Genomic DNA, 24,966 nt, shown 5'->3' with positions numbered 1-24,966 from the left:
CACTTTGAGCTGTAGCCCCACTTCAGGTTTTAAGTGGTTAATTTAAGAATCTCACAGGGACTTTTCTGCCCTGGCTGACTTTGAACTGCAATTCTCAGATCTCATCCTCTTGAGTAGCTAGGATTACAGGCACGAGCCACCAGTGTCTGGCACAAAAATTAATTTTTTTTTTTTTGGTCTGGTCGTGGGGCCTGAACTCTGGGCCTGGGCGCTGTCCCTCAGCTCTTCAGCTCAAGGCTAGTGTACTACCCCATGAGCCACAGTGCCACTTCTGGCTTTTTTCTTTTTGCTTATGTGGTGCTGAGGAATCGAACCCAGGGCCTCATGCATGCAAGGCAAGTGCTCTACCATTGAGCCACCTTCCCAGCCCCACAAAAATTAATTTTTTGGGGGGGGGGTCCGGTCATGGGGCCTGAACTCCGGGCCTGGGCGCTGTCCCTCAGCTCTTCAGCTCAAGGCTAGCACTCTACCACTTGCCACCTTCCCAGCCCCACAAAAATTAATTTTTAAGGAGCAGTTTTCACATGATTCATTTTCCCCAGATCAAAACTTCTTTTATTAAAAAGTTTATTTATTGAGGAATAAAAAAGAATGATTGGATTATACATTATTAATTTTATAATACATTCTCATATATTAACTGTATAACACATTAATTTTTCTACAGGAAATTGAGGGAAATGAGTGGGGTTGTTTCTGAAAACCTATTTAAAGAATAAATTTGTAGTATGTTCTGTTCAAGTGCTGTGCCTTATTTCAGAAGCATTACATGAAGACCTGCTTATGCTGGTGAGCCGGTGGTGGGCACAGAGCCTCTCAATGTTTTTCCACTTAGAGTTTTTAAAATATTCTGTGAGAAATACTTGACTATCTTTTTACAGAAAGTCTTGAGAATGTTCTGTTTTCTCACAGTTTCTTAGAATAAATTCTGTATGAGGCTGAGGCCAGATCTGGAGATGTGGAGCCTTATTTTGTGCAATGGTGTAGAGTTCATGGTAACTCTGTGAAGAGGATGGTTGAGCGGCGACAGCAGCTTGCACTTGACTGATGGGGCTGCTGTATAGCTCCCCAGGCCATTTCACCTGATTCTTTCTAGCAGAGAGAGAGAGAGAGAGAGAGAGAGAGAGAGAGAGAGAGAGAGAGAGAGAGAGAGAGAGAGAGAGAGTGAGTGTGTGTGTGTGTGTGTGTGTGTGTGTGATGCTCTCGCTGTTCCCATTTCCTGGATGAGGACACTGGCTCACAGCATGTCTGCCGGTCACATGACAGCAGAGACTACATTGTGGTTTTCTCCCTAGTACCTAAGATAAGGCTCCTAAGTATTAAGTTTTTTGAGCCAGGCAGTCTAATTGCAGTCTGGGTTTTGAGGGTTACTATGTAGCTTTTGCGATGTTATCTTTGGAAGTTATAAACACTCGGGTGTGGGGTAACCACTGAGTTGGCTTGTCAGCTCTGAAGCTCATGTGTGTGGTATAGGAGGCCATGTCAGAGCTCTGAAACTTGTGTGTGTGGTGTAGGATGCCTTGTCACCATCACCGCTGATGTGGTACACACAGTAGAGTCCAGACCATTTTCTTGAGGTACTAAGGAACAAGTTGTCTTAATATTTAGGACATATTTTAAGAAATTTAAGTGACTCACTGTCTTATTTTGTCCTTTTCCTTAATCGGTTAAAGGCCTGGGTAGTTGTAGGGTAACACATTTCATGATTGAGTGGAGAGTGAAGGCGTGAACTACATTTACAAGCCATAGTGTTCTGTCGTCAGACCTGTCTCAGACCTGGGGACAGTCTGTGTCCTTCTCTCCTGTGAGCTCTTCCTTTGGCAGCTCAGACTATTCCAGCATTCTCTGTCTTGCCTTCCCTGGCTGACAAGATTGGTTGAACAGCCCTTATATCAATAGAATCCAAAAGAAGGAATGAAAGTCATGCTCTCCTTGATATCCATTAGAGTGGTTTGAGAAAATCTGATGTTTTCTCTCCACATTCTCGGTAATTTATGGGACTTGTTGCTTGAAAACCATAGATAAGGCCAACTGTAGCCCTACTTATAACTATGGGATGGTCTAGCGTTGCTTTTTCAGCACACACAGCTGGGCTGGCACTGTTGACTGCAGTGAATTCAGTTAGGTTGATCCATGAGAAATTGCCATTTTGTATGTTGAAAATACAAAAATAGTAGAAATTTGACATGGCAAAACCTAATCAAAGGGGAAAATATTGAGTAGCTGCTTTTCTAAGTATCTAGTGTTAGGAGTGGAAGATTGGAGGCCACTGCTCAACTCCGTGTGTACACATTCTATGCTGGGCTTAACAGAGCAGGTGGAGTGTCAGCACACACATGTATGTAGCAACACTGTGTCCACATTACGTGGTGTAAATATGGCTTCCTGTGTCCCATTTGATGGCCCAGTCTGTGCCTCCAGTGCTGGAGCGTGAGGATCAGTCCAGCCGCTGGCTTTGGGAACCTCGCATAGGCTGTTCTTCCTAGCCTGCAGACACTGCGCCAGAGCCATCTGGCAGCATTCATTAAAAATAGCTATTACTGGATCTTCCCCCAGAACTGCTAAGTCAGAATATCTGGGGATAAGGTTTAGAAAACCACAGTTTAAACAAGCTTTCCAGACAGTTCTTGGCTCACTCAGATTTAAAGAACGGCTATAATGATGAAATGGAGAAGAACACAGCCCTGACTCTGTGTGTGTGTGTATTTATTGTTAACTATATATTTAAGGTACTTCAGCAGAGCTGGATTGGTAGCACATGCCAGTAATCCCAATACTCAGGAGTTGGAAGTAGGAGAATCACCATCCTGGTGACAATGGGACTCCATTTCAAAACAAGGGCTTAGGGTGTGGCTTAGTGGTACAGCACTTTTGTAGTATGTGCAAGGCCCTCGCTTCAATCCCCAGCACCTAAATAAATAAATGAACTTTGATAATGTGCTGATGAGAATCACAAATAAGGCAGTCCCGGAAACTAGCCTGGACCAGTGAACAAGAAAGCAAAGTCACCAAAACCAAGCTCAGCCTGGGTCCCTAGTTAGTGAGTTTGGACACCTAGTAGAGCACAGGGAAGTGGGTTAGGAAAGTAGTTGGATTAGTAGTGACATTGTGAAGGATGCCTTGCTGCAGGTGTCTGTTCTCCCTTTTTAATGACCCCTGTTCTTGTGCCCAGGGTGCAGAGCAACCACAGTGTGTGACCCACCTCCCCCTAATGTGTCTGTAAATTCCATAGTGAGCAAAGATGTTAGAATAGTGTGGTTCCATTCCATCCATCCAGGTTGCTTTGTCTTGGGGCTCTTATGGTCCGTACTTCTGAATTGCTTTGGTTTCTGACATTGCAATTCCTGACCTACAGTCAATTTATGAGTTCTCACTGGCATTCTAGTAAGTTCCATTTTGCTTAAATTAGCTAGAATGAATCTGTTCTCTGAATCTATTCTCTGAAGTCTGGGAACTGTTGACTATCTAGTGACTTATCATGAGGAGCGAAGGAACATTTGCCATGAAGGGAAAGAGTCCCCAAAGCCGGAGACCATGAGTGAGGCTTTGGAGAAACCCTGCACTTTCTGGGAAGAGAGTGAAGTTGGAGGCCATCCTCAGAATGGAAGCGGTGGGGAGAACAGCAGGGCCAGCCTGTGGCTGGGACTTCTGGAAGCAGCAGTTGAGGAAAGTAGAGGAAGGTCAAGAAACTGTCTCCTGAGAACCCTAGATAGGACTTTGTATATTGGGAAGTCAAATCTAGCCTTGAGTTCGTCTATTTTGTATGTTTTTATATTTTACTTTTTCTTTATTGTTATGTTACATTGTTGTGTGTTTTGTTGTTAGAGGACCAGGCTGACCTCTTAACTGCTGGTGTGTACTGTTCTCACACACAGTTTGAACTGATCTTGGTGTTTCAGCCTTCCTTTGCACTCTGCCAATTGGGAGTACCCCTCTGCTCTCTCTCCTGGACCCTTCAGACATACCCTTCTTGCTTCCCATAGCCCAGACACTTATTTCTCTCACCGCCTTTCTGTCTTGCAGCATTCTTGTTCACTGTCCCACCATCATTACTTTCCTGGTTTCTAAAGGATTTATTTGTTTAGACAGGCGCTTGTTATTTATTTATGTAGACAGGCTCTTGCTATGTATTCCAAGCTGAGCTGGACTTCAAGACCCTCTTGTGTCATTTTCTTCAGTGCTTTTATCATTATGTATGTCACCATGCCTGACCCAATATTTACTTTTGAAAAAAATGGTTTTTTTTTGTTTTCTTAATTTTACTAGGGATTGAACTCAGGGCCTTGTAGGTACCACTGAGCTACATCACTAACCCCTTGAAGAAGTCTTAGCAAACTTCCTTTGGACAGTTTTGAAGGAGGAAAGAGATTGAAAAAGATTCGGTTCATTCCTATTTTGTATGCTTTTAGGGAAATGGGAGAGGGAATAGATTGAGAAAGATTTAATCTACTCCTAATTGGATGGTCTTAAAGAATGGTGGGCCAGTGGGGAGGGGAGACTGGAGAAGGTTTCATCCACTCCCAGATTGTCACAGCCTGGAAACCTGATCATTGTTACCTGGATGAGAGCAGGGTTTTAGTGTTTCAGTTGATTTTAGTGTAGAGTCTGAGTTGAGTGGGTGGTAGCAGGGCAGAAAGGAATCACAGGTAAGAGGTGATAGGAAGAGATCCTTTCTTGCGCCATATAGAAGAAGGACCTCTCCCAAGAAGAATCTAATCTGTGTAGAAGAAGGAAGCTGAGGGGCTGGGAAGGTGGCTCAGAGGTAGAACGCTTGCCTTGCATGCATGAGGCCTTGGGTTCGATTCCTCAGCACCACATAAGCAAAAAGAAAAAAGCCAGAAGTGGTACTGTGGCTCAAGTGGTAGAGTGCTAGCCTTGAGCTGAAGAGCTGAGGGACAGCGCCCAGGCCCAGAGTTCAGGCCCCACGACTGGACCCAAAAAAATAAATTAAATTAAAAAAATAAAATAAAAAAGAAGAAGGAAGCTGAGTTGAGGATAGCCAAGGGGATGGAGTTGTATGTATAGTTACGGGATGTGACTCCATATAATACTAAGCCAATCAGGACTGGAATTTTCCCATGTATGTCTCCTAGGTAGCTAGGTAATAGGTATCAATTATCTCATCAATTTTTTTTTCAATAATTGTTTGAGATGGGGTCTTGTTAACTCTTTGCTAGGGCTAGTCTCAAACTTCCATCCTCCTTTCTGTCTTCTGAATAGCTAACGATTATTTGCTTGAGCTGCTAGCTGGCTGATAGAGCCATTTGAAAGAGCTATTCTTAAGCCAGACACCCACAGCTTATGCCTGTGTTTCTAACTACTGGTTCATAGCCAGCCTGGGCAGGAATGTTTGTGAGACTCTCCAGTTATTCAGCAAAAAGCCAGGAGTAGACTTGTGGCTCAGGTGGTAGAGCACTAGCCTTGAGTGAAATAGCTCAGGAACAGCTCCCAGGTCTGGATTGTAAGCTCCAGGACCAGAAAACAAAACAAAAAATCCTTCTTACATATGTGGATCTTTAAAATGGACAGGCCAACTTTGGCCTCAGAAACCATCATGTGTAGAGCCCTGTTCCAGAGCAGCGGTAGAATGAACCTGCTGTGCTGATGAGGCCTGCTTTCTCCCATGTCAGCGGCCTCAGGTGGTGGTGGCACTCACACTGTGTCCTGTATGCCTGAGGAACTAGATGTGTAACATTATTTCATTTTAATGTGAACTTGCTTTCATTTGAAGCAGCTAGTGGGTACCATGTGCAGCACAGATCTGCAGAAGTCTTGTGCTTGTGCACAGGAGGCATGGACAGAAATATTTATCACAGCATTGTTCATTAACAGAAAAGAATCTACACAACAGGAAATGATTACAGTAATAGCCAAGCTTGTTGAGTATGTTCTTTATGCCAGGCAATGTTTTAAGCACTCAACAGTGTAGTAGTAAAAATGAGTAAGCCATACCTATATAGATCAGGAAGGGTGAATAAACCTTAGAAACAAGGAAAAGGCAAGTCACAAAAGTTGCATATCAGCTGGGTATCAGTGGCTCACGCCTGTAGTTCTAGCTACTCAGGGCTGCAATATGAGGATCATGGTTCAAAGCCAGCCTGGGCAGGGAAGTCTGACCCTCTAATCTCCAATTAACCACCAGGAAACCAAAGTGGTAGAGCACTGGCCTTGAACAAAAGAGCTCAGGGAGAGTGCCCAGGCCATGAGTTCAGGCCCTATGACTGACCATAAAGAAAAAAGAAAAAGAAAAAAAAAACACTTGCATGTCATGAGATGCTGCTTTTTAAATCTTGAAAACAAGCAAAATGAAACTCTTGTCCAAAAGAGATGCCTGGTAAAAGGAAGGGAATTCAAGCACTGCCATCTTTGGGGGAGAGGAGGTGGCATGAATGTGTCTCTGAAGGGCCAGGAGACTTGATATGTTGTCTCTCCTCTGTGGCAGTCGCCAGGTGCCCAGTAGGATTTCCGTTGAGTTCGTAGAATAGTGTTTCACAGAGAAAAGCAGTGGCCATTGGCGCATCACTGCAGATAGTTTTGACCTGGTTTCTGTTCATGTTTAAGCCAATGTTTTGGTTAAGAGCGATTTATAATTTTTGCCCTGGTTGGGTATTTTAGATTAGAAAACATTGTTATTAATAAGAACCAAGTATTAAAACCTTTCCCTCCAAACTTTTGTTTCATTAACTCTAATGATGAGTTGAGTATTAACACAATCTAGCCAAGAGAACTTCATTTGAAAATAAAAAGACATTAGTTTACTTATTGACATCAAAGTATTCATTAAAGGGAAAATCTTTTTTTTTTTTTTTGGCGGGGGTGGGGGGGGGGGTGGAGGTCTGGTCATGGGTCCTGAACTCTGGGCCTGGGCGCTGTCCCTCAGCTCTTCAGCTCAAGGCAAGGGCTCTACCACTTGAGCCACAGCACCACTTCCGGCTTTTTTTCCTTTTGCTTATGTGGTGCTGAGGAATTGAACCCAGGGCCTCATGCATTCAAGGCAAGTGCTCTACCACTGAGCCACCTTCCCAGCCCAAAGGGAAAATCTTATAGGAGTTAGGAAACCTAATAGCAGTCACAATGTACCCCTAGTTAATAAAATTCTAAGTTGAGAGTAGCTCATGGGGAGCAGGATTCAGTCACTATGCACCTGACTCAGTTACAGCAGTTCTAATAGCTGGTTGCTGAGTGTGGGGTTAAATTATGTCAAGCTGTTCTATGTAATATGCGCGTCTTTGACTTTATTTCCTTGTTGTTCCATCTTCACTCTTTCCTGAATTACTGACATGGGTTTGTTTATCTTTTCTCCCTTTAGAGAGTTTTGAGGTGACAGTCACCAAAGAAGGTGATCAAGGGTTCTTTGTCTCCCTCTTATGAGTATTAACCCACTAACTTGTTTATAAAATTGGGAATCAGCCCCTAAACAGAAGCAACTGTCATGCTCTTTTACCCTCATTTATTCTCCTACTTTGTTTCTGGTTTTTAAAAATGTATTGATGGAAATTGTATGTAACCAGACCCCTTGGTTAGAAATATCTAGAAATCAGACATCCATTTGAACCACATTGACAATACCATACATTTTTGTTTAATTGAACTTTAGAGATTTGCATTGTTTTAATTTCTTATTCATTAGAATCGTTGAAGAGTTTAGTCAATTTAAATTTTGTAAAGTTTCATATATGCAGCAAAATATTTGTGCTTGTTGTCCCTTGGGCAAGAATAGAAACATAGATTTTTTTTTTTTTAGCTTCTATTTAAGCTTCTGTGATTATCTAGCTATAGTGAAGTGTCTCTCAGGTTTGATAAAGCCCAAAACTAAGGGAAGACTAGAAAATCTCTCCCATACCAGACACTGGATGGCAGTTGTTGAAATGGATGCCTGAAAAGTTGGTATTTCTACCTTTCTCATTTAGCAGTTTGTTTTGATTCCCTAATTTTAGCCAGGCTCATTGCACAGGAAGACTTGATTCTTTTGATTTTTTTTTTTTCTTGACAGAATTTCTGTAATTACGGTGCTGGTCCTATATCTCACGCTTCTTCCTCTCTCAACACTTAACTGCGTTTTATCTTCTCTCTGATCCAAACCCAAAGAACTGCCCGGCCCTCTGGTGGCCAGGGCAGCCTGGTGTGCTCAGGCCTTGGCTGTTTGCTAATGAGACTCCTTTTACCCTCAAGCGATCCTAAGTGCTCCTGTGGAATGCCTGTCTATGTCTTCTCTCTCTTTCTGTCTTTTGTGTTCCTGCATGAATGGATGCAAAGTAAACAAGTTGCTTGGAAAGCCAGAATCTGCTTCTTTTTACTAAAGTCCCAGAACTCACCCATGTGAAAGCACAGTGCCCCTGCTTTGTCCACGGACCCTCTAAACCCCTGGCTGCCAAATTGTTGTTGTTTATTTTCTTTGGGAGGGGGGGTTATGTGGTGACTTTAGACAGTAGTCATTGTAACCTGTTGTGCTTTGACTCCCCAGGTGAGATCTGTGGCTTTAAAATTCATGGGCAGAATGTCCCTTTTGATGCAGTGGTAGTGGATAAGTCCACGGGTGAGGGGATAATTCGTTCAAAAGAGAAACTGGATTGTGAGCTGCAGAAAGACTACACATTCACCATCCAGGCCTATGACTGCGGGAAGGGACCGGATGGCACCGGCATGAAGAAATCTCACAAGTAAGCAAGCTGGGCAGAGAGCAAAAGGAGCTCCTCAGTAAACACATTTGCATGTGAAGGAAATGGCAGTGACCATTCCCATCCTTCACACTGCATTTTGATTGTTTGGTTGGTTTTTTTGGGGTCTGGTTGTGGGGCCTGAACTTTGGGCCTGGGCGCTGTCCCTCAGCTCTTCAGCTCAAGGCTAGCGCTCTACCACTTGAGTTACAGCGCCACTTCGGCTTTATTCTTTTTGCTTATGTGGTGCTGAGGAATCGAACCCAGGGCCTCAAGCATGCAAGGCAAGCACTCTACCACTGAGCCACCTTCCCAGCCCTCACACTGCATTTTGAAATTGGAGGCAGAGATGTTCTTTTCTCAAGGGCCCACAGTTGTGGTCTTTCAGGGCAGGAACTCAGTGGGTGTGGCTCCCAGTAAAGACCTGGCTTGTGGTAGGTTTTGAACAAAAATAAGTGAATAATTTTGTCTCACAGAATACTCTGGTAAATAAACTATACCCTACTGTGACCATTCAGAAAGCCCATTTGCCCTGAGGAAGGGTTTGTTGTTGTATTTCTCTTCCTGTTAATCCTGAGGCATAGGATTAGGGAGCGCTGGAAGAAGGGAGCCCCTGTGCTTCTGTGGCCCTGCGTATGTCTGTGTACCTCCCACCATCTGGAGCACACGGTAACAGAGAGGGCTCTGGACCAAGGCACTTTTAGAATGCTAGTCTTTCTCGTTTACTAGTCCATTGACATTAGGCCTCAGTTTCTCCTTACTACATCTAAGGAAAGAGAGGGGTATGTATGGTCTTGTTTGAGATGAGGTGAACAGTGTGGGGAACTATGTGCCAGTGAATTACTCCTTACTTTTTGTACAATGTGATACTGCTTTTTCCTAAGGGGAAAAACAAAAAAAGATTTGCTAGGGCTGGGATGTAGCTCAGTGGCAAAGTGCTTGCCTTGAAGGGCAACATCCTCGGGTTTGATACCAAAAAAGAAAAAAAAGTACAGTCAAAACCAGTAAACCCAAGCTGGGCACTGGTGGCTCACACCTGTAATCCTAGCTACTCAGGAGGCTGAAATCTCAGGATTGAGGTTCAAAGCTAGCCCTGGTAGGAAAGTCAGTGAGATTCTGATCTCCATTTAACTACTAGAAAACCAGAAATGGAGCTGTGGCTCAAAGTGGTAGAGTGCTAGCCTTGAGCAAAAGAACTTAAGGACAGTGTCCAGCCCCTGGGTTTGAGCCCCACAACCTACAAACGCCTCCCCTCACCCCTTCCCCCCAAAAAATGAAAAAAGATTTGCTAAACAAGCTATCTACTATTGAATGCTCTCTGTCTCTCTCTCTGTCTCCCTTTTCTTCCTTCTCCCCTCCCTTCTTACAGTCTGGGCCACCAGGCCTGATCCTATTTTAACTTTCTGTTGTCTCTCATACCAAATTAAAAATAATGAAGTTTGGTTTTATTTCTTGTCCCTATCCTAAGTGTTTCAGGAGACAATGTACCAGAAAAAGGAAATTTAGAAATAGGACAGAATTGTCGTTTGGGTAAAAAGCTAAAACAAAATCCCCAAAACAGTTTTTTCCCCTTCGTCCAGAGCAACTGTCCATATCCAGGTGAATGATGTGAATGAGTATGCGCCGGTGTTTAAGGAGAAGTCCTACAAAGCGACTGTTGTGGAGGGGAAGCAGTATGGCAGCATCCTGAGGGTGGAGGCTGTGGATGCAGACTGTTCCCCTCAGTTCAGCCAGATCTGCAGCTATGAGATCATCACTCCGGACGTGCCGTTTACTGTGGACAAAGACGGTAAGGCCATCTCCTAGCAATCTGACTCCTCAAACCCCCTGTCAGCTTTGAACCCTAGTTTATCAGTTTTCTCAGTAGCAGTGAGGTTTACTGGTTGGCTGGAGACCTGCCTGGGTGTGTGCATTTCACGTTTGAGTCTTCACCCTGACCTGACGTGATTGCTTCTCTGGAACCCAGAGTTCGGAGTCCTCTTGAGCTCCTACCCAAATCAGACACCTTCACCCAGCATGCTTCCTCGCCGTCTTCTCACTTCCCCTCTACGTGCATCTGAATGAGGTGGACCTGTAGTCTTGTTTCCTTTCTTCAACTAGAATCTCTTGCCTCTTTCACTTCTTCAGTTCTAAGACAACAAAAGTTAAGTCAGTTCTTATTGTTGGTTTTCCTCCTCTTCCAGGTTATATAAAAAACACAGAGAAGCTAAACTATGGGAAAGAGCATCAGTACAAGCTGACAGTCACTGCATATGACTGTGGGAAGAAGAGAGCCACAGAAGATGTCCTGGTGAAGATCAGCATCAAGCCCACCTGCACTCCTGGGTGGCAAGGTGAGTTGCAGTGTCTCTTTAGCTCTCATATCTGTTCTGAAACTTTAGTGTTTCTGAAATCTTAGTGTTCTAAAACCTTAGTGTGCGTTTTCCTTTTCCCTCCATGCTAACCTGTGGGCCAACACAGGCTGGAGCAATAGGATTGAGTATGAGCCTGGCACAGGAGCTTTGGCTGTCTTCCCAAACATCCACCTGGAGACATGTGATGAGCCAGTTGCTTCAGTTCAGGCCACAGTGGAATTGGAGACCAGCCACATAGGGAAAGGCTGTGACCGAGATACCTACTCTGAGAAATCCCTTCACCGGCTCTGTGGTAAGTTTAGCTGGCTTTCCTCAGCCTGTAAAGTCTTCAGGGGAGGGAAGGGAGACTGTCAGAGCCAGAAGCGTGTATGTTTTTTGTGTGCGTTTCTTCATGTGCATCATAAACCGAAGGGACATCCTCATTCTGACGCTTTTGTGCCTTACTGGCTGCTTACCTTGAATGGGCTTCAGGGAGTTCATAAACCTCTGAAATCAATTGCAAGTGGTATCTGAATGAAGAAATGTTAATGATAAAAATCACTACGTACAACTTAATATCAGTGGAAAATTAAATGCTACAATGAAATAACATATAAAATACTTTGTGAAAAAGCTTTGTAAAGTGTGAAGTAATAAATAATACAAATTTTTAAAAAATTAATCCAGCTGGGTGCCTGTGGCTCATGTCTGTAATCCTAGCTACTAAAGGAGGCTGAGATCTGAGGATCCTGATTCAAAGCCAGCCCAAGCAGAAAAGTCCCCCTGAGACTCTTATCTCCCATTAGCCATTCAAAAACCAGAAGTGGCACTGTGGCTTTAAGTGGTAAAATGCTAGCCTTGAGCAAAAGAAGCTCAGGGACAGCGCCCAGACCCTGAGTTCAAGCCCCACAACTGAATAAAATAGAATTAGTCCCTAGCTGGGTGTGGTAGATCAAGCCTATAATCCAGCCATACAATATCAGGTCATGTAAGGCTTATGAAATCATTTGGTGTATGACAAGACAGACTCACGTTTGTCAGCTGTCTATAGTCTGCCTGTCTGCATTTGATACTTTTTTGTATAAGTGTTCTGGTCTTGGAGCTTGAATTTAGGGCCTGAGCTTGTTTGTTTGTTTGTTTGTTTGTTTGTTTTTGTTCAAATCTAGCACTTTACCACTTGAGCCACAGCACCACTTCCAGCTTTTTCTGTATGTGTGGTACTAAGGAATTGAACCCAGGGCTTCATGCATGCTAGGCAAGCACTTTATCACTAAGCCACATTCCTAGCCCATGTATATTATTTTATGTACATATGAAGAGATGTTTAGGCATTATACCTTTATGATTCTTTCCTAAGACTATCCTCTTTTGGTGTCACTATATGTGAGTATCTAGAATCCTGTGTAATTTGTCGTATCCCACTGCATTTTAGATCTGATTTCTACATATCAGAGAGAACACGAGCCATTTGTCTCTCTGATCTTGGCTTATCTAACTTGATTTGTTATAGGTCTATTCATTTCCCTGCAAATGACATTATTTTATTCTTTCTAATGGCTGTGTAAAATTCCATTGTAAAATAAGTATCACATTTTTTGGATCTACTCATCTGTTGTGGGACATTTGGGTTGTTTCCATATCTTGGCTATTATACAGGAATGAACATGGATATGCAGGTGTCCTTATCCTGGCTCAGGGTAGATGCCCAGGAGTGGTATGTCTGGGTCATAGGGAAGGTCTATGTTTAGGGTTTTTTTGTTTTGTTTTGTTTTGTCAGTTGTGGGGCTTGAACGCTGTCCCTCAGCTCTAGGCAAACACTCTACCACTTGAGCCACAGCACCACTACCAGTTTTCTGATGGTTAATTGGAGATAAGAGTCTTACAGACTTTCCTGGACTGGCTTTGAACTGCAATCCTCAGATCTCAGCCTCCTGAGTAGCTAGGGTTACAGGAGTAAGCCACCAGCACCTGGCTTAATTCCCTTATTTTTGAGGAAAAGGTAATTTGAAATAGTAAAGAGTAGCGCTGTGATAGTATGGTAATACCCATCCTTTCATGTGGTTTTGAACCACTCCTCCATTGGGCATTGCTGTGGTTTCAGGGGCTGCTGCTGGCACGGCCGAGCTGCTTCCCTCTCCCAGCAGCTCTTTGAACTGGACCATTGGACTCCCTACCGACAACGGCCACGATAGCGACCAGGTATTCGAGTTCAATGGCACTCAGGCAGTGAGGATCCCAGACGGCATTGTGTCTCTCAACCCCAAAGAGCCCTTTACAATTTCCGTGTGGATGCGGCATGGGCCTTTTGGCCGGAAGAAGGAGACAATTCTCTGCAGTTCAGACAAAACAGGTGGGTTATGTTTGTTTCTGTACACGATGTCATTTTTCAGTGTCCACAGGATAGTGGCGGAAGCAGGTGCCTTCAGCTTCCCAAAAGCCTCCTGTTGGTCTTTATTTTTTACTAGAGACTCAATGTCCTAAGAGACATGGCATTCAGGAATTGATTAGTTTTATGCAGCAGTTATCGTGGGCCAAACTTGCCAGCTAAACCCAAGTGGGTTTGTTCTTAAACCCTGCCTTGTCCCAGCTGGAGGGTTCATTTATGCAGATAAAATTATGTCCTTAAGATCCATTAAGGAAATAGTTCTTATGCCTCCCTTGGGTCTTAAGTTGGCAATTTACCCATAGAAACTATCTTTGCAGATATGAACCGACACCATTATTCGCTCTATGTCCACGGGTGCAGGCTTATTTTCCTCCTCCGCCAGGATCCTTCTGAAGAAAAGAAATACAAACCTGCAGAATTCCACTGGAAGCTGAATCAGGTGAGCAGGTGCACCTTTGGCTCTTCAGGCTCTGTGGCCTTCTGTGGATGATATATCATGGTGCCTGTCTGTGAGTCATAAGCCAACACATTCAATTTGCTGATGTCCTTCCACTGATAGTCTTTTTTTCCATGTGGGTATTTTATACATAAAGTACAGATTAAAAATTAGGTATCTTGGGGCTGGGAAGGTGGCTCAGTGGTAGAGTGCTTGCCTTGCATGCATGAAGTCCTGGGTTCGATTCCTCAGCAACCACGTAAGCAAAAAGAAAAAAGCCGGAAGTGGTGCTGTGGCTCAAGTGGTAGAGTGCTAGCCTTGAGCTGAAGAGCTGAGGGACAGCGCCCAGGCCCAGAGTTCAGGCCCCACGACCGGACCCCCCCCCCCAAAAAAAAATTATGTATCTTAAATTCTAAATACTATTGCTTATTGCAGTAAGGACCATTTGCTTAAATATTAATTTATTCATTATTTATGCCTCTGGCCTTGGGCGGAGTACTGCTGGAGTGACTCTGCAGTTAAGGACCGAGTGTTTGGGGTGGGGGAAAAAAAAAAAGGACAGAGTGTTTTAAAACTTCAAGGAACCAGTAATTTTGACATCCTAGAAACATCACACAAAGTAGTTTATGGTTTTTTGTTTTTGTTTTTGTTTTGTCAGTTGTGGGACTTGAACTCTGGGGTGGGGCACTGTCCCTGAGCTCTTCAGTTCAAGGCGAACGCTGTACCACTTAAACCACAGTGCCACTTCCAGTTTTCTGGTGGTTAATTGGAGATAAGACTCTCAAGGACTTTCCTGCCCAGGCTGGCTTTGAACCACAATCCTCAGATCTCAGCCAGCCATTGCAGGCGTGAGTCACTGACACCCAGGCTAGTTTATGGTTTTGACCTGAGATCACATTACATTTTTTTTTTTTAATGATGGCATGTCTTTGCAAAGCTAATTTTCCTATAATTGTCATAAGCACTGCCCAAGGCTGGGCAGATACCACATGAACAAAATGCATGGATTACAGGACATGCAGGGATAGGGGTGCCATAAACTAAGAGCCTTGTTAGAATCAGATCATTTCTTCTTTTAGGATTTTGACAAGAATGGGATCTTTGGCATTAGCTTAATTTATTTGGTTCTGGAGTGAGTGAACAAAAGGCATATTGTTGAGATGTGCCTATGTTGGCTAAAATATAACATTGTCTAAAGCAATTGCAAGATAGATTAAAAACCCAAGCTAATGAATGCGAAGAGTATGTGATTGTAGTGAGGTGGAGAATCCAAAATTGGTTGTATTATCTCTTAGTGATGTGACTTTTTTTTTTAAGTTTTAGCAAGGATTTATTTTTACTATAGCAGGGCTAAAGTAGGGAAGATTAGAAAAAAGAAACATTTCCTGTTCCTCATGCAGGAAATTAGAGTGAAAGAGCCTTTTTTGGGGCCAGGCAGTGGCTTAATCCTAGCTACTGAGGAGGCTGAGATCTCAGGATCATGGTTCAAAGCCATCCAGAACAGCAAAGACTATGAGACTGTTACTTCCAATTAACTATCACAAAAACAAAAACAGCAGAAGCAGAACTATGGCTCAGAGATAGAGTGCTAGCCTTGAGTGAAAAAGCTCAAAAACAGCAGTTAGGGCTGCTTGCTTTTGATAGCCTTTTTTTGGGGGGGGGAGTGACGGGGGGGTCCATGGGGTTTGAACTCAGGGCCTCAGCAATTCAGCTCAAGGCAAGCACTCTACCACTTGACACAGCACCACTTCTGGTTTTCTGGTATTTAATTGAAGACAAGAATCTTGTGGACTTTTCTGCCTGGGCTGTCTTTGAACCACAGTCCTCACAGCTCAGCCCCCTGAGTAGCGAGGATAACAGATATGAGCCTTCAGTGACCGGCTTCGTTAAATGTTTCTGTGTCTTCAGTTTCTTTGCTTGAATCAGGATCCAAATACAGATCGTACATGGTTGATAGATTATTCATGATACCCATTCACCACCGGGAAGGAATGCAGTATAATTTGAACTACAGTCTGACCTATGGGTTCTGACTTTTTTATGTGTGTATTATGTATTATGTATGTAGGTAACATATGTCCTGGGGATCCATCCAAGGGCCTTCCTTGTACATGTCACTGAGCTACTATGAGTTCCCCAGTAAATTCCTATTTATATTATCAACTTGAGGAAGAAATTGACAAATTGTGCACCTTATGTTGAGATCAGAGTTGCTTTTAATTTTGATTCAGAAGAAGAGTGTCTAGGTTATAATCCTAGCTACTCAGGAGGCTGAGATCGGAGGATCAAAGCCAGCTTAGGCAGGAAAGTCCATGAGACTCTTATCTCCAATAAACCACCAGAAAACTGGAAGTGGTGCTGTGGGTCAAGTGGTAGAGTGCTATCCTTAAGCTGAAGAGCTAAGGGACAGCCTCCAGGCCCAGAGTTCAAGCCCCATGACAAAAAGAGAAAAAAAAAAAGAATGTCTAGGTAGAAGCCTAAGTCAGCTGTTAGAAGTGAGTACCCAGCCTTCTGATTGAGGAACTTCCTATGTCACACTGTTGGTGAAAAAGGACCGCTTCCTGGGGTCCTGTCCTGTGACAAGTGAGTGATGAATGCTGCCTGGTTTGAGATGTCCCTGTAACGATGGTGTTGATTTGTCCCTTTTTGGTGAGTTATGTTTGCAGAATACTCTGTTGTTATATTTACTTTAAAATCTTGTTTTTAGGAAAGAGATGTGCATTATGAGTAACTTGTTTCCCATTGTATTGTTCTCAGTGTTATGTCTTTGGAAGGAAAGGCAGCTTGACTTTTCCTGCTTCTCTGCCTGGGTAGGTCTGTGATGAGGAATGGCACCACTTTGTCCTCAATGTGGAATTCCCGAGTGTGACTCTCTATGTGGATGGGGTTCCCCATGAGCCCTTCTCTGTGACTGAAGATTACCCACTTCACCCAACCAAGATAGAAACTCAGCTTGTAGTTGGTGCTTGCTGGCAAGGTAAGTCATTGGCCACTGTTTGCCGTTAAATAGTGTGTCTGTTATTAGACTCTCACATAATTTACCTTCATTTTATTGATCCTTTTTCTGTGCATAGCCTTTTTAGGACACTCATAGTGTCATATATGGATGTAAGTCCATCTATGGGCATTGAGTAAAGGTGTGTTATGGAGTAGAACATACGACCACCTTTGACCTTTGAACCTGGGAAGGAGGGAGTGCTGCACGCAGGCAGCATGTAATTGAGGGAACTCATTTGTAAATACATCTGTGCACTGAAGTTTACAAAGGTAAGCAAGTCAGCAATCCTCCCAAAGGCTTCAGAGCTAGACAGCTTATTAGGAACTGTCATACTTTTAGCACACTACAGAAAGACAAGTGGGGAATATGATCCCCACCACCAAAGCAAAGCACTGTTCCTTAGGGCTCTGCTACTAAATGGCAGGCTGTGTGATGCTATTCACTTCATATACATTATTTCCAGAAATCCTTAGAGTCCTGTGTGTAGCCAAAGAAACGGAACTCAGAAATAGCGAGTCTATGGTCACTCGGATGATGAATCACAAAGCTGGGACTAGAAACTGAAAAGCCAGTGCAGCCAGGATCCCCGCAGGATCCTACCAGACCAGCGGTTTGAACATTCCCTGTAGAATAGATTCTTGTCATTGATACCAAGAATCCATTCTGGTTACCTGTGAAATCAAATCCATGGTGCTCTGTGAACAAGACAGGAACAGGCTTTATGGCAATGGTTGAGACCCGTACGCTGTCAGGGTGTGATATAAAGTATCAGTGTGTTTGTACTGGTGACGGTTACTGCAAACACTGCCATGGTTTGTCATCTACATTTATGGCCAAAGGAGATGCTAAATATCTGAAGCTAGTGGAAGTAAGTATTAATTGTTCTTATCTAAGAGAACAGTGGAGTCCTCAGAATACCTTGAGGCTCATCATGTTCCTTATTTTGACCCTTGCACTTTACTCCATCTTCTGTCATTTCAAGGTGTCACCATCGCTACCTGCACTTATTCAGCAGTCCTTTTGAATATTATTTTCTCCCTCTGGAAACATGTTGCTTTAACTTAGATTAAAAAATTATGAAGACTGAGACTTGGTGCCTCATGTAGGTAATCCCAGCTACCCAGGAGGTGGAGTTCATTCTTTGAGACCAGCTTAGGCAAACAGTTACTGTGACCCTATCTCAACAACTGGGTATGGTGGTCTCTGCCTGCGTCATAGGTAGAAGAGTTTTATGGTCTGAGATTGGCTGGCTGTGCGCAAAAATGCCCTATCTGAAAAACAACTGAACCAAAAAGCATGACTCAAGTGATAAAGCACCAAAGATAGTAAAGCAAGAAGAGCTGTGGGCATGGCTCAAATGGTAGAATACTTCCCAGTGAAGGGGAGGGAAGAGGAGAGAGTAAAAGAAGGAAGATAGGGAGGGTGGAAGAAAGGAAGGGTTTTTTTTGCACATGAGAAGTATATTGGGTGAATCTTTTCAACAGATGCACAGATGTAGTTTTGGTTGGTGACACCTAACCATGAAAAAATGGGATGTGGAATCCAGCCATAAGAACTCAAGAAGGATATAGAAATTTTTTAGTTGCTATTCTTAAATTTTTTAATTCAGATTTACTGCCTAGAGTAAATAATTTCTGAATAGTATTTTTAAAATAAGAATAAGCTGGGTGCCGGTAGCTTATGCCTGTAATCCTAGCTACTTAGGCGCTGAGATCTGAGGATCGTGGTTCAAAGCCGGCCCAGGCAAGAAAGTCTGAGATTCTGATCTCCAGTTAACCACCGGAAAGCTGGAAGTGGCGGTCACCTTGAGCTGAAGAGCTGAGGGACAGGGCTCAGGTCCAGAATTCAAGCCCACAACCAACCAAAAAAAAAAAAAAAAAAAAAAAAGGTACAAGTGTCAGCCTAAACAAACCTTTATATATGGAGCTTCATGTTTTGGTTAAAATCAGCTGTCATGTTCCACCCTGCCACTTTGGTTCCTGTTTATTCAGTGTTCTGCCATCAAATGGCAATTACTGTTCCTCTTCTCTCATCTCCTTTCACCTCAGCCAGAAAAATTGGCCTAAATTCCTAGACCAAATAAATACAAATTCATTCAACTTTGGTTAGCATGGAGGAAGGCGCCCTTTCCCTTCAGCGGATATGAGCCTCTTCCTAGCTAGTTCTCTTGGTTAAGCTAGGCTATGGGCAGCAGCTGGGTTTCCATGGATGCAGTGTCAGCAGTAACCGTGTGCTAAGAAGGAATGACAGTGGGTGTGGAAGTGGCACACCACTTTGCCTGGACACAGGTCTGACCTTGCCCAGCGTGCGTCCTACACTTACTGCACAGAAGGTCTGAGCAGACTGTACAGCCATCACTGGGTAGCCACAAGAGGGGAGGATTTCCCCTACAGCATGGTCCAGAACTTGTTGATGATGTTGCCCAACAGTAGGGCTTCAGACTCAGCCTGATCTGCAGCTTCTACAGGTGAGGGGCGTGGGTCCACACTGAGATGTATTAATCTAGGTGAATTCCTTGACTGGTCAGTCTGCTCAGAGAAAGAACTTTAAAATGCTTTCATTTTTCTGTTCCTTAAAGCTCAGACAGGCAAACTTGTTTTGAGTTTCCAAAATATGCAGATTCGCTGGGTGCTTGGGCTCACACTTGTAATCCTAGGTGCTCAGGAGATAGTGAGGATCATGGTTTGCAGCTGGCCCTGGCAGAAAAGTCTGTGTGAAACTCTATCTCCAAAAATCTCCAAAACACTACCCAGAAAAAGCCTGAAGTGGTGCAGTGGCTTAAGTGGTAGAATGCTAGCCTTGAGTAAAAAGAGGCTCAGGGACAGTGCCCAGGCCCTGAGTTCAAGCTCCAGGACAGACCAGGGGTGGGGGGAGGGAGGGAGGGACAGGCAGAATATATATATGTATGTATGCATATATATATATATGTATGTATGTATGCATATATTTATATATATATGCAGACTTGTATGTCTTCCTGTCGCTAGGTGCTAGTGGCTCATGCCTGTAATCCTAACTTAACTCAGGAGGCTGAAATCCAGAGGATTGCAGTCAGTATGGGTTCAAAAAGTCCATGAGACTCATCATACAAAATAACCAGCAAAAACAAGGACTAGAGATGTGGCTCAAGTGGTAGAACACCAGCCAAGCAAGAATAAGGCCCTCAATTCATACTCTAGTCCCACCAAAAAAAATTGTTTGAAGGCAATGTTAGTCCAGATTTTGTATCTGGTCCAGTGCTGCAGTTAAAGTTAAACCTTTCTTCCAGTGTCCTGCTTTGATAGCCTAGATCATTGGAGTCAGTATGCATGCTTTTATTCACTTTATTTTGAAGCTACTTTATGTTCTGAAAGAGCATAAGAGGAGACAGAATAAAAAATACAAAAGAAGGGGCTGGGAAGGTGGCTCAGTGGTAGAGCGCTTGCCTTGCATGCCTGAGGCCCTGAGTTTGATTCCCCAGCACCACATAAGCAAAAAGAAAAAAAAGCCAGAAGTGGTGCTGTGGCTCAAGTGGTAGAGTGCTAGCCTTCAGCTGAAGAGCTGAGGGACAGCGCCCAGGCCCAGAGTTCAGGCCCCATGACCAGACCCAAAAAAAAAAAAAAATACAAAAGAAGCATGAGGTTTTAGATGCCCCTCTGGGGAAAGGTGATTGAGTGCGAGTTTGCATCCACATGGAACATGTCCCCAAGGACAACAAAAAAAGGGAATTTCTTTGAAAAATATTTGGGTTTCGAATTTGGTTGCTTTAAAACTCATCTTTGCAGTCCAGTTTGAAGACCCTAACCTGTTGGTCCTTTTCTGTTGTCTTTGTCTTGCTTCTCCACAGAGTATTCAGGAGTTGAAAGTGACAATGAAACTGAGCCTGTGACTATGGCCTCTGCAGGTTGCTGAATTTTTCCCCCTATAGTTCACTACCGTGTTTCATTTAAAGATGAGACATCAATTCATTCCACATGTTGCATGGAATGCACGAGTTGCATTTTGGCCCTGGTACCCTCAGCTGCTTCCCTGCATTGTGCTTCCCCATCACCTCATGGGACTTCCTTTTCTGCCATTCTGAGCCTGCTGAAACAGGACAGAGGACTCATCATCCCATGTGCACGTTGGGCCCTTAGTTCCTCACCGAGTCTCTCCCTGATCCCACAGAACCCTCCCTGGCTCCTTGTGCCCCTCATGCAGCCGAGCCACAAGACAGGGAAAGACTGGCTTGTAGATTTTCTGTTCTAATTGATACTTAGTTCTACACTGGCATTTCCTAGACATTTCCATCCCTAGCAAAGACCATGTCCTATGCCCTTATCCGAATGAAGCATGTTCAGTTTTGGGCTCTTCCTTGTAGCCTGAAGGGCCATCCTCTGGGTATTTGTTTTCCTTATGGCATCTTCCCTTCTGTGAGAGAGATGATGGGCCTTGGAGAAGCAGTGGCTCCCTGGACATAGCGTGGAACAGGCTTTAGTTCAGTTGGTGACTTCACATCCCTGTGTTCCTGCCATGCTTGCATGGCTTCACCCGCGGGTGTGTGTTTCCAGAGTTAGGGAAAGCAGCCCACAGTGTGTGTGATCAGCCCACCAGTGGCAGAGGTTGAAGAGGCTAGTGTTGGTAGGAAACATTGCTGGAGTGATCTGTTCAGGGGAGTCCTCCATTGCCAGGGACTCTGATAGGATCTCTGAGCTCCTGGGCTTTAGGTAAAGATCCCAGCTCCTCTTCTCCAGGCCATGTGCATGTTCATAAACGATTTAATTTCTTCATTGCGCTTCCATGTAGAGTACAGGGCTAACGGGACTTGGTTTGAACTAACCTGCATGTCCATCCATTGAGCTGCCACCACCAGTAACACTGCCTTGACGATGCGGGAGCATCTGCGCTGCGTGCCTCACTCCTCGCTTCTCCCTCTCTTCCGAAGGTGGCGACCTACACATGACACAGTTTTTCCGAGGCAACCTTGCTGGTCTAACAGTCCGTTCTGGGAAGCTGGCAGATAAGAAGGTGATTGACTGTCTGTATACCTGCAAGGAGGGGCTAGACCTCCAGGTCCCTGACGATGGTGGCCGAGGCGTGCAGGTAACACAGCATTCACCTACACAGCATGCACATGCCCTGCTGAGACACACGTGGGGAGATACTGGGGTGAGAGGGTCATTGAGCTGGGTGTGTTTGCATCTTGGATGTTACCCTTGTGTAAGAGGGGCTCGTCTCACCTGCACTTTGCTTTCTCACATTAATTCAAATTGCCACATGGGTGACATCAGCTCTGCAGCTGGAACCTTGTTCTCTTCCCTTTTCCCCTCATTGGGCATGATTTCAGATCCAAGCAAGCCCCAGTCAGTCAGTGTTGACCTTGGAGGGAGACGACATTGGAGAGTTGGACAAGGCCATGCAGCATGTGTCCTACCTTAACTCCAGGCAGTTCCCCACGCCTGGCATCCGAAGGCTCAGAATCACCAGCACTGTCAAGTATGTCTCCTTTTATGCACGTTTTCACTCAGTGACCCTTGAGAAGAAAATGTGCGTACTAGCTGGGTGCCTGTGGCTCACGACTATAATCCTAGCTACACAGGAGGCTGAGATCTGAGGATAGCAGTTCAAAGCCAGCTTGGGCAGGAAAAGCCGTGAAACTTACCTCCAGTGAACCACCAGAAAACTGGAAGTGGCGCTGTGGCTCAAGAGGTAGAGCGCTGACCTTGAGCTGAAGAGCTGAGGGACAGTGCCCAGGCCCTGAGTTCAATCCCCATGACTGACGAAAAAAAAAAAATGCACTTAGGCTTTGGGGGAAGGGGGGTTGTTTGTTTTTTGGCAGTACCGAAGTTTGAACTCAGGGTCTCAGTTCTTGCTAGGCAAGTACCCTACTACTTGAGGCATAGCCCCAGCCCATCATTCAGACAGCAACTTGCACTTTTTGCCTCTGACCATGATCCTGTGTGATCCTGCCTCACACTTAGGTTTTAAAGCATCCTTACTTCCTTTCTATAAGGAAGGGCAAGCTATCACTTGCTCCTGGGGGATTGAAAAAGGCCTATGGTCAGATTGAGAAATGCATTCCTGGAGGGGAGGGGCCGCTGTCTGTCCCCTCCAGGTGCTGTGGAAGCCTGTGGTCCCGCCTCCACAGACCCTTGCAGTTGCAGGTTGCAAAGTGCTGCCCCAGCCCTGACGGTCACCTCCCCTTCCCTCCTGCTTTTGGCTGGCAGGTGTTTTAACGAGGCCGCTTGCATTGAGGTCCCCCCAGTCGAAGGCTACGTGATGGTTTTGCAGCCTGAGGAACCCAAGATCAGCCTGAGTGGCATTCATCATTTTGCCCGAGCAGCTTCGGAGTTTGAGAGCTCAGAAGGGGTTTTCCTCTTCCCTGAGCTTCGGATCATCAGCACCATCACAAGAGAAGTGGAGCCCGAGGGGGATGGGGCCGAGGACCCCACAGGTGAGCGGGCTCTGCCTGGCCACGCCTGGCCCCAGCCAGAAACCCATTTGCTGCCACTTACATATGGAGCTCTTTTTCTCTGGGTTTTGGGGGGATTTTAATGTCTCAGTGCTGTGCCATGGATCTGTGTTCTAGAACCTGCTGGTGATTGGAGTCCTTATGATGTTTGCAAACCTCCCTGTGGATCCTTTCAACTTTTTCTGGGTGACATCAGGCTCTGAGGCCAGCTCAGATGGACATGATCCCCACTGTTCTTGCTTGGGACTCATCAAGTACCCCATTACTTACCAGTGCTAGGGATGACACCCAAGGGCTTTGTGTGTGCTAAGTACATAATCTACTGAGCTGCACCCCCAGCCACTGGGTTCTTAGAAAGGCTTTGTAAGATTGTGCATGGGCCAGCTGTCCATTGTGTCCCGTGGCCTCTGAAAGTTTTGGTTGGACCTTTTTGAAACAGTTCAAGAGTCCCTGGTGTCTGAGGAAATCGTGCATGACCTGGATACCTGCGAAGTCACAGTGGAGGGGGAGGAGCTGAACCCCGAGCAGGAGAGCCTGGAGGTGGACGTGGCCCGGCTGCAGCAGAAGGGCATTGAAGTGAGCCGCTCGGGCCTGGGTGTGGTCTTCACAGGTGAGACGCGGGTGTGGGCCAGAGTCCAGGAGCAGAAGGTAGAGGCTGCTGACCACTCACCCCTTCGGGACAGGGAGGGGAAGTAGGTACTGCTCTCCCAGGGTGGGGCTGAGGCACAGGGTGGCATTCCCTAGGCAGAGAAATGCCCTCAGGGGCTTGCCCTTTTTTCCCCACTCAGCCACAAATGTGTTCCTACCATGGCTGATCAAGATGTCAGACTTTGGCTGTCTGGGCCTTTGGGTCTGTAAATATAAGCTACTCGGCACGGTTCTCCCTTCTGCCCCATAGGTGTGGACACCATGGCCAGCTATGAGGAGCTCCTGCACCTCCTGCGCTATCGGAACTGGCATACCCGGTCCTTGCTTGACCGGAAGTTCAAGCTCATTTGCTCTGAGCTAAATGGCCGCTACCTCAGCAATGAGTTTAAGGTGGAGGTGAGTGCAGGGATCTCAGCGGGGGTCGGCACTGAATGTGCTGTGCTAGGCCCCGTGTTTGCTAACTCCAGGTTTTTATCGTTGTTTGCTGGTACTGAGGACCTTGCACTCTTGCTCAGCCTTCTTGTGCTCATTGTGCTCTACCACTTGAGTCACACCTCCAGCCCAGCTTTTTTGCTGGTTATTGGAGATGGAATCGCAAAGACTTTCCTGCCCAGGCTGACTTCAAGCCAAGATCCTCTGACCTCTTGAGGCCTCCTGAGTGGCTAGATTATTAATGCCAGGTTTTAGTGTGTTTGCAGTGGCTCTGCTACAGTTCAGGCCTGTGTTGCTGGCTTCAAGTGGTGGTTTCTTGGGATTTCATGTGAGAGAAAGACATGGGGGCACCATTCCAGAAAGAACATCCTCCAGGGAGCCAAGGGGTGTTAGCCTTGTTGAGAGTCGAAGCAGGTCCCTGGCGGGATGAGGTGCTGATGCAGGCTCTGACAGCAGGCTGGTCTGATCCTCCAAGGCTGGCATTCACTCTGGCTGCTCTGTCACCAGACTCTACCACAGCGTCTCCCTTGCTCACACCTCTGTGGTTTGGTGAATAGACTCAAAAGTTGTTCTTAGTGATGGACCATCTCTACTGTGACCTCAGTGGCAGCAAGGCTGAATTCCCAAGGCTGATGAGCATTTGATT

The 24,966-nt window shown here is 45.2% G+C and overlaps 1 protein-coding gene across 4 annotated transcripts in view; it reads left to right on the top strand.

The window, feature by feature from the left end:
* Nucleotides 1-24,966, top strand: part of Clstn1 (calsyntenin 1) — a 74,947-nt gene that overhangs the window by 46,552 nt on the left and 3,429 nt on the right. The window contains exons 3-16 of one of the 4 annotated variants that reach the window (XM_070037304.1): nucleotides 7,310-7,339; nucleotides 8,465-8,660; nucleotides 10,238-10,446; nucleotides 10,841-10,990; nucleotides 11,118-11,303; nucleotides 13,092-13,340; nucleotides 13,694-13,815; nucleotides 16,627-16,789; nucleotides 20,637-20,693; nucleotides 21,714-21,871; nucleotides 22,116-22,264; nucleotides 22,996-23,222; nucleotides 23,680-23,850; nucleotides 24,139-24,284. In XM_070037304.1, the coding sequence (XP_069893405.1) occupies nucleotides 7,310-7,339; nucleotides 8,465-8,660; nucleotides 10,238-10,446; nucleotides 10,841-10,990; nucleotides 11,118-11,303; nucleotides 13,092-13,340; nucleotides 13,694-13,815; nucleotides 16,627-16,789; nucleotides 20,637-20,693; nucleotides 21,714-21,871; nucleotides 22,116-22,264; nucleotides 22,996-23,222; nucleotides 23,680-23,850; nucleotides 24,139-24,284 (2,213 nt within the window). The remainder of the gene's footprint in view (nucleotides 1-7,309; nucleotides 7,340-8,464; nucleotides 8,661-10,237; nucleotides 10,447-10,840; nucleotides 10,991-11,117; nucleotides 11,304-13,091; nucleotides 13,341-13,693; nucleotides 13,816-16,626; nucleotides 16,790-20,636; nucleotides 20,694-21,713; nucleotides 21,872-22,115; nucleotides 22,265-22,995; nucleotides 23,223-23,679; nucleotides 23,851-24,138; nucleotides 24,285-24,966) is intronic. The other 3 variants (XM_070037306.1, XM_070037305.1, XM_070037307.1) reach the window with 3 other exon arrangements.

Source organism: Dipodomys merriami, unplaced genomic scaffold (assembly GCF_024711535.1).
Source record: "Dipodomys merriami isolate MVZ:Mamm:240054 unplaced genomic scaffold, mDipMer1.0.p SCAF_28, whole genome shotgun sequence".
In the NCBI taxonomy this organism is placed as follows: Eukaryota; Metazoa; Chordata; class Mammalia; order Rodentia; family Heteromyidae; genus Dipodomys; species Dipodomys merriami.
This window is presented reverse-complemented; position numbering and strand designations above follow the sequence as displayed.